This window comes from Aspergillus alliaceus (assembly GCF_009176365.1).
Source record: "Aspergillus alliaceus strain CBS 536.65 unplaced genomic scaffold BDW43scaffold_59, whole genome shotgun sequence".
Lineage (NCBI taxonomy): Eukaryota > Fungi > Ascomycota > Eurotiomycetes > Eurotiales > Aspergillaceae > Aspergillus > Aspergillus alliaceus.
In genome coordinates, this window is record NW_022474742.1 from 229877 (window position 1) to 238706 (window position 8830).

The 8830-nt window shown below is 44.0% G+C and overlaps 2 protein-coding genes across 2 annotated transcripts; one reads left to right on the forward strand and one right to left on the reverse strand.

The window, feature by feature from the left end:
• Window positions 1-1028: 1028 nt before the first annotated feature.
• Window positions 1029-1895, forward strand: BDW43DRAFT_322538 (uncharacterized protein; the record flags this gene model as incomplete). Its single annotated transcript, XM_032049579.1, has 1 exon — window positions 1029-1895. One exon carries the CDS (start codon window positions 1029-1031, stop codon window positions 1893-1895), a length of 867 nt encoding a protein of 288 aa, XP_031895733.1.
• Window positions 1896-7114: 5219 nt separating this feature from the next.
• Window positions 7115-8386, reverse strand: BDW43DRAFT_315534 (uncharacterized protein; the record flags this gene model as incomplete). Its single annotated transcript, XM_032048094.1, has 1 exon — window positions 7115-8386. One exon carries the CDS (start codon window positions 8384-8386, stop codon window positions 7115-7117), a length of 1272 nt encoding a protein of 423 aa, XP_031895734.1.
• Between the last annotated feature and the right edge of the window lie 444 nt (window positions 8387-8830).

The following is an 8830-nucleotide window of genomic DNA, read 5'->3' on the forward strand; positions in this document are numbered from 1 at the left end:
GCGCAGTTCTTGTACCTTTATACAAAGCTATTGAATAAGGAAGCTGTTAATTGCTTTGCTCAATTCCATTCATATCAAAGTGAAAAGAATAGCGTAAATGTCAGCCAAGTCAAGATAATACGAGTTTCCGGGAGCACTGTATTGTTCATATGGGAGAAGGACTGGAGAGCCTGAGACAGGAGACCGACCTTGATCCACACCAGGCGGACGTACAGCTCACTGCCACGAATTAGCGCCTACATGCTCGCACGACATTGGACCGACCATTCATGGCTGGTGACACAGTGCAAGCTATATCGCTTCCGGGAAGGTAGCAAGTGCGAATTCCGGGCTAAGGAAGCAGTGTTTCATGTCCTAGTGGAGTGCTGAATATTAAACTTAAACGGCCTGCGGCAGGGCCTACGGACGAAATTTGAAAGTACATTCAAAAGTATCTCAGGTATGGTAGGAGAAAAGAGACTTCCTGGAACTACTTTCTACCGCCGCTCGGTGTTCCAAAAGTTGATTGCGCCAGGAAGAAAATTCTGATGCTTGTGTGGCCCTTCTCTCTTTCCTTTTGACTTTCCTGGGTTGCTAGAAATAATACAACACAGGGATGTTGAATAAGAAGCATTCTAAAATACAGCAGAGGGAAAATCAAAATAACCCGACGTATACCCGAGTTTCACCGACAGTGGACGTGGCACTGTCGCAGAATAGACACGCTACCGGACCTTGGAGGAGCATAACTTTTCTTTGGAACAATACTATTCTCTGTAGACAAGCCCCTTAATAGGCCGACTACCGGCCCTACGTATACAGGAACATAACTCTACCCCAGTACAGTGAAATTTATAACTCCGCATATATCCGTGATGAATTCCTCCCCTCAATATTTCGTATAGCCTTCTCCAATCTTTACGAGAGCGGCAGCGTTTTCTTTTTGGGCTACAAGTCATGCTATAAATTCCATTGTTCCCTATAATATAATATCGGCTTAAACACTCACATTGTTCGTCTACATCAGGGTTGGATAAATCCATTCACTGATGCCCTTCCTGCCGGCACTTGTTCGTGCTTTATGCTTAGCCCCTGTTCTCAGCCTAACAGTCACCTCCGCAGAGGTTGATGCCCAACGACCGATATACGCAATCGCACACAGAGTTCTCCGACCTGAAGCAGTCACCGCTGCTATTTCCCACGGTGCAAATGCATTGGAGATCGATCTCACTGCCTGGCATTTCGGTTGGTTGGCAGACCATGATGGGAAACTGCTCAGTGCCGGCGTCACCGCACGGAATATCTTTCAATTTATTGCTCAAAACAGTCATAATATATCCTTTGTGTGGCTCGATATCAAGAATCCTGATTTCTGTAGGAAAAATTGGGCTTGCACGATTGAAGCATTGCGGGATTTGGCTCGAGAGATCCTAGAATCAGCTGGTATAAAAGTACTGTATGGATTCTTTCAAACAGCAGAAAGTCGTGGCTATAAGGTGATTGGGGAGGGCCTGAATACAAACGAAGCGGTTGTTTTGAGCGGGGATACGAATAGTGTTTTGGGTTGGTATGATAACACAAGTATAGCTATTGCAGCGGAGCAGAGAATTATGGACTTTGGAGACTCACGGCTTGGTAAAGGTGTTAACCTTTACCCAGAACTAAGGTATGGCAGCTGGAAACGAGATCAGGGCCAACTTGGGAAGGTCTTTAGTTGGACCAGTGGTGAAGGGGATACTGAGATGGTGAGCTATCTACTTAAAGAAGCGGCTATTGATGGATTTATCTATGGCTACCAGACATCTGAGTATAAGGACGGAAGCGGCCCGAAAAACGCCCTTCAGGATATTGTTACGTTTGTTGAAACTCATCCTGACACTCACCGGATGGCTACGAAATACGACCTACCTTGGTAGTTTGTGCAATGGTTACCTTGCAGGGCTATGTTCATTGTTTCTCTTTCCGTTATAGACCGATCCTATAACGGAAGCCTTTTACATATTGCCTAATTTGATCAAGAATATTGTGAATACGTCTTTGTAACTCCCGCTAGGAATATATTGTTTGAAAGTGACTGCGGTGTCTTCTTGTCCTCAATTGCACCAGAACAGCTATTGGCGGTACTTGTCTTGAATCTTTTGATGCGTACTTTATCTTGACATAGCAAGACATTGGAGTTGCGAGAGGATAGTTCGGTATACTTCCTAGGAGTAAATTTTTTCTTGACTGGTGCTGACTCTCTCCGGGGGCATGTTCAATCAAGTTCTTCTAAGTCATCCTTCATAACTTGTGGCACAGATAAAATGCTTCTGGAAGCTATAAGCAGAAGATGACTTGCAAATACCCGCCTTGCGGGAATTTGTCGACCAATTTGACGTTGAACTGGGCCAATGTGATTTCCACTATTTGGTTCGCTGACCACCGCTGATACTTATAATTTCTTCCGATGCTGATCATTCTTATCTGAGTGGCTGACAGCGGGTGATTGTTTAGTACAAAGTATTCCACTTCGTTTCATTTTTCATTCCCTGAGGGTACAAGAGAAGGGTAAGATATCTGCTCAGTTGGGCACCAATATTTTGTTACGGAGTGCAAGTGAGTAGCTGTGGAGATTGCACGTTCAAGGAAGGTGCACTGACACCTCTCTACCTTTAGAGTCTCTCGCCAATGGTTGATTCCCTCTATTGCAGATGGCGTACTTTCATCTCCCAGTGATGCAACAGAATCTGATACTTGGCTATCCTAACCGATTGTTAGTGATAAGACGAGTAGTGTTGCCGTATAATTATCTATGTTATAGGAGGAATAGGAGGCATAACGCAAAGACCACACTGAACAGTAATCTATAAGCAATTAATGGTTACTTGTGAGTACGTTCAGTGTCACATTGAGCTATACAGCGAAGAACACATTCGGTAGGCCTCACCTAACAGGGCAGTTTGCAGAGGCTCCTTAATCAAAATTTCGGAGAAAATGGTAATGGATATACTGGCGGTAAAAGAGACAAGATATCTTACTAGAACACTGAATGGCTTCGAGTAGGCCAGTTGACGACATTAAAGTGCCACTGAGTTTATTCTAGAAACAAGAGAATAGTCGGGAATTCAGGGTTGTGCTTCCAGAGATTGAGTGACTGACAAGGCGAAGGTGCTGTCCATGTATGCTCAAGGGGTTGCACTTGAAGTTCGGAAGAAAAGGGCAAACAAAAATGGTAAAGAACAATTGGGGCAGCGTTATTCAGCAACGGACTAGTACAATGCAACGCGCGGAAATCCGTCGTGTACTGCTTTTTAATGGTTACATAGCGGTTTACATTCTGTCACGCGGCTTCTCAATCGCCATTTTTACATCTTATAACTTCGCACTTTCCCATTATCCTAGATAGCCGCCATTACAATTATAAACCCTGTTATTAAATATGGTAGAGACCTGGAAATGATTGGTTCAAACTTTTTGGACAGCTTTGAAATAAGCGCGACAACCGCGGAAGTTATTGTATCAGCAAACTAAATTCCTTGGACACAAGCAGTCGAGGACAGTTACGCTAATTAGCTCACATGAGAGGATCCATTGGTACCTTAAGCTTTCTTCCTCAGTTGCAAGTACGTAATAACCATTAGGTCTCGAATACGGACTGAAAGGGTTCCCAAAATAGATAGCTGTTGAGCACGTTCCCCGAGCAGACAGGTCAAATCCGAGATAACAGCCTAACCAGCATAATATAGACACTAAGCAAGGCATTTCAGGCGAGGCCCGGGTGGAACGCAGGCTTCGATCTCTGGACAGGAGATGTGGATACAAGGGACAGCGATAACGCTAAAGTGCTGTAGCAAGTCTGCAGGTTACCATTAATCCGTTTGAGGCACAGAAAGTTTAGGCAAGAAAGGGCAATATTGCCACCTATAGTATCTAGGATTCAAGCCATACATGACTTCATCTTAGATCTCTCTTATTAGAAAAAATACTATTAATTTGCTAGACTTGACTAATTATTGCAATTAGTATTTGGCGAGTTGCTAAGAAGTTCACACAGGCCAAGTATCAGTTCGCCTACATAGATAGAAGGTTGTTCATGAAACTTTGCACAATATTCTAGAGGATGGTATTAGGAATCTCTGCTAGAGACAATTTAAGGACATCCCTGCTTCTAAGTACTTTTGGCGTAGATTTAGGCTACGAAGATTAGCTAAAGCCACGTGTGTTAACTCGAAGTTTACAGGCATAAGTTCTCGTGACGGTAGATGATATGCAACCAGTTATGTATAGACTAAAAAGTGCATCTAACGTGAAATTTCGCTGCCCAGAAGCAGTTCATGCACCATGCCATGCAGCACTGGGCATAACAGCGACTGCACCTCTCTCTTGCTCCGCCACACCCAAGAGTCCGGTTATTGTATGGTATACAACAGCTGATGGAATAAAACCTAAACAGGCATCAGTATATTCAAAAGGCAAGATGAGTAGATAAAAACGGTTGCACGTCGCACATTTTGCCGATATAACTCATATTACCATCCACATCAAGCTGAGTAGCTTCTTCATAGTGCATCTGTTTAATTGTCAGCCAAGGTTCATACAGCCTAGAGGAGCAGATTATGTATACCTCATGTCTGTTATTTACTACCTGGTAAGCGATACGTTTATCCTGTCCTTGAGTTGTCTCTTGTGATGGCATTGTGTTGCTTAGAGTTGGGGAGGATGATGCAAGTGGTATCTAGACGCAAACGCAAGACATCGGAAATCAAATATGTGAAAGAACTTTGGCGATAGAGCTGCAAGATGTAGTCTGCGGATGTACAGTAACAGATACTAATGGTGATTTGATGCTTAGTATAGTACAAACAAAGAGAGAGAGAGAGAAAAGAAATGTCGATATAGGATACTGTCACAAGGGGAGATACGTGGTCAAGAGAGCATTGTCTAACAAGACAAGAAAAAAATATTGATTTACTAGTGGAGTCCATAAGCACCCCATCCTAGGCCTTCTCCAATTCGAGAGTGGTCTACATGTGATCATTGCCTATTCTGTAGGTCTACAGAAGGGATTGTAACCGGCTCAGTCTGCTCTCATGGTGTAGCTGATAGCTTGCTACTTTCTCTCCGTATTATGCTAAGTCAGGGAAAGCACAGTTAGCCGAGGGTTCATTGGGGGGAAATGCCGTATAGACAAAAGAATGTGGGTCAATTGATGACACCCTCCTTATGGCTAAGTATCAATCAATCTGTAGAAGCCACGTAATATCCAGGATTTCCTGTTCGGATTTGATTAGCCATATTCGCCTCCGGAGACCGCGGGAGGAAGGAAACAGAGAAGGCAGCATACCCGTAGATCACCCAAAGTTGCCAAGTATAAACTCCCGTCGAGTGTCTTTAAATACATATAATGCACCCAGTCCTGCAGTTCGTTCGTGGCTTCATCATTTGGCCCCTGAATGGAATACTCAAAATAGAGCCCAGGAGAAAGTAGCATAAGAACAGGGTCAATATATTAACACTCTGCCTTCTCCTGACGTATATAATTGTCTTATAGGCACAGTAGGTTCGCAATAGCTTAGGGTATTAATAGGACACAAGGTTTTCTCCCAAAGCTGACTAGGGCCTTTAGTATTTCCATGAAAAGGACACCAAAACATCCGGTCACGACGTCTTGGTGGTGAAGTTCGACGGCACTCTCCATGGGGAACTTCAGCTGGTGTACGGGTTAGATAGAGACTTCTATTATATCCACCAGTAAGTTTAACCCAGGTGTCATCAGCCCTAAAGAGCTCCTTCCATTATTTTAATGTCCAATGACATGATCTAATTCCCAGGCTAAATGCATGCCCTCAGTACGCTCAGAAAGCAGAGGTCATCGAAATATAGCCACGTTTCTTGGTTCACTCGAGATTGGGTGTTGAGAGATATTGAGATTGTGTCCTTGAATAACCTTAGTATGGAGGACGACAGGAGCGTTTAGATGATATTATAAAATTAATAAGATTATTTACCTCAGCATCCGAGAGCTTAGGTAATGGGCTACGTGTTTACATACTATAGAGGTCTCAGATTAACATGTATATTGGACCTGCCCGTAGGTAATATCAGGCAAATGATCAACAATCTGAAGATAGGTAGAACCAGCGCTTCGAAGGGTCAATATCCGCGTCCAATCATCCCGCTCAAGTTTCAAAGAATTCGTGAGTGGGGGAGTAGCTTCAGCCATAGCGGGTTCTTAATAGTTTCAATACTGGAGCTCTAAACAGACCTTTAAGGGGCTCTGCCAGCATCCTGAAATAGGTAGTTTCATAATCCCACTGCTTTACTAGGGGGCCCCTATGGTGGACCGTATACAACTTGCTATTGTTATAACTAACTGGCTGGAGGAACTCTGTTAACGCTCCTTATAGCATATCAAGGCCGAAGTATTTCATCATATGTAGAGTAGTCTACCATAATAGGTTATCTATATCTTAATTAAAGAGCACAATAATAATAACTGTCCTGTTTAGCTTATACTTTTTCATAAAATTTCTGAACAGAAGTAGCAAGTCCAGAGGTACCGGATTGGGCAGATTAAAACCTGTCGTCTTCGACAATGACTGTAATATTTGGCACATCCCACTCCATTTGATGGAGTACGAGGGGTACTTTACGGCTTTCAAATTGCAACCACAAGCTTTATCTTGGGATGAAGTCTATTGTGACGAATTCACCAATGTTTGCGCTGTTTGTACGAAGCGTTCTATTTCGCCTCATACATCTTGTGTTCCCCCACAACACTTCATTTTCTTTCCCCTCACGCTTGAAATTCTAGATAGGATAGCACGAATATCATCATATTGATCGGCTGTCACATCTATGACTACGGGTAAACCACTACTTCCTAAATTACCATAAAAGACGAGATGCCCGCTTATGATATGATTTGATTAGCCAGGAACCCGAAGGTCTAATCCCTACTGCACATACAAAAGTCTTCGAGGTAGCTGCCATACTATGGGCTTGCATACTAGGGCTTAGCTGTTGGCAAGTCATGACACTAACATGGTAAGTGATTGAGGCAAATGAAAAGAAACCCAAATCAATCGGCCAAATTCTATAACCTTCTTTCTCGTCTGATTGAATATGAATGCTTTCTGCATATCCCTGTCAACGTTCAAATCATATCAACCATCCGCATACCAGTGAACAGCTCCCTTTTTACAAGGGCTAAGTAACCCGTAATATCTTCCTGACGAAAATAGGACTCGTTATACTCGACCCTGAGTCTGAGGCGTCCGGCAAATGACTGGATAATCGCAATTATCCCTTGCATTTGATGCTGAAGAATAAAGTGAATATTCTTGACCTGGATGGGGCCATAGTCCATAGAAACGTAGCGATCCAAACGTCCCGGACTAGTGATAATGTGCACAATAGAGTTGGAATTTCCACTCAGGAAATGAGAGGTAAACTCTGACCAGGTTAGGGATGTGGGATAATGTTCATTTTTCAACGACTCATATTTTTCTTTCAACAGGTCGGCAGTGAGCATGAACCACAGGGGTCTAATTTTAATTCCCCAGACTCCAATCCTCAAGGCGAAGTCGAGGCAGATTTTGCCAGGATATTGACCTGTGTAAGATCTCTGGTTAAAAAATATTGCAGAGAGGAAATCCTTTCTGCATTTTTGGTCTTGAGTGGCCGTTGCCTGGACCAGTGCCGCGTGAACGGCATGAGTCACCGTGATATTATTTGCTTTCGCGGAGTGAACTAATCGAGAGGTCTCGATGTCATCCAGGATTAGGTCTTGCCAGTTAGTCTTGCCGGGAAATACTTCGTGGGTTGTGCTTCTGGGTGACAGAGAACCAGAGGTGGTCCACAAATCCTTCAAGGCTGATCTGACTTTTGCTCTGTGTTCCGGCGTGGGCTCTACACATTCCACTTCCTCGAGACAAGGGGCTAGATTTGAAGCTTCGTCCCCAAACTGGGGGTTCTTTTGAGGCTCGATCACGTCTTTCGATATCTCCTGAAGGAAATCGTTGCAGAAGATTGCCATGCCGAGTGCGTCATTGTAATGATGGGGGACGTAGAGTACGAAGGTAGCGGATTGCAGGAGGAAGAACATGGTTGGAGTTCGTTGATTGTGCGGCGCATTGATAACCTCATATACGCTGACATGAGGTTTGTCAAGTACAATAAAGGTCTCTTGTAACCAATCCCACAAATCCACCTGCGTGGGCTTTTTGTATTCCAGCCGGTCAATAATGGAATGAGCAGCCATACTTGGATGCTTGTAGCGCAGCCGTTGCCATGCCCTTCTCGCGTATTGTGCGAGTACCTGCCCACTTAATACGCTTTCAACGTGTATCTCTGTAAACATATCCAGGTGCCTTTGTCCCTGGTATCCGTGAGGAAACCGTAGGAGGCATTTTTCAGGTCCATCCATCTTTCGCCCGAATAGGCTGTGCCTATTCCCGTCCCTGTGCCATTGTTTTGACGATGGGCTGTGCTCGTGTCTTCGCTGGAAATCAGACAAGAGGCTACCACACTTAATAAATGTTAACTGAGGTAAACTCAAATGACCGTGTATTCGACTGCGAGCTTGCATAAGCGTAGGAACAGGGGATTTCACAAGAGCTTTATAAACCATCTCTGAGATTCTCAGGTGCAGAACTTTGAAATCAAGCGAAATAGCCTAGACAAAACTGTGCCTGTCCGTCTGCGAAAAGAGTAGTATAAAAAGGAAGGTCCAAAGCCACAGCACAACGGGAAGAGTAGTCGGCTGTGGTGGGTAGTCACACAAATTTGATTTGTTTCTGGAAGCACCATTTATTCTTCACCCTGGAGGCTCCATGGGGTTCTGGCCGGCCTATCAATCCCCTAACTAGGT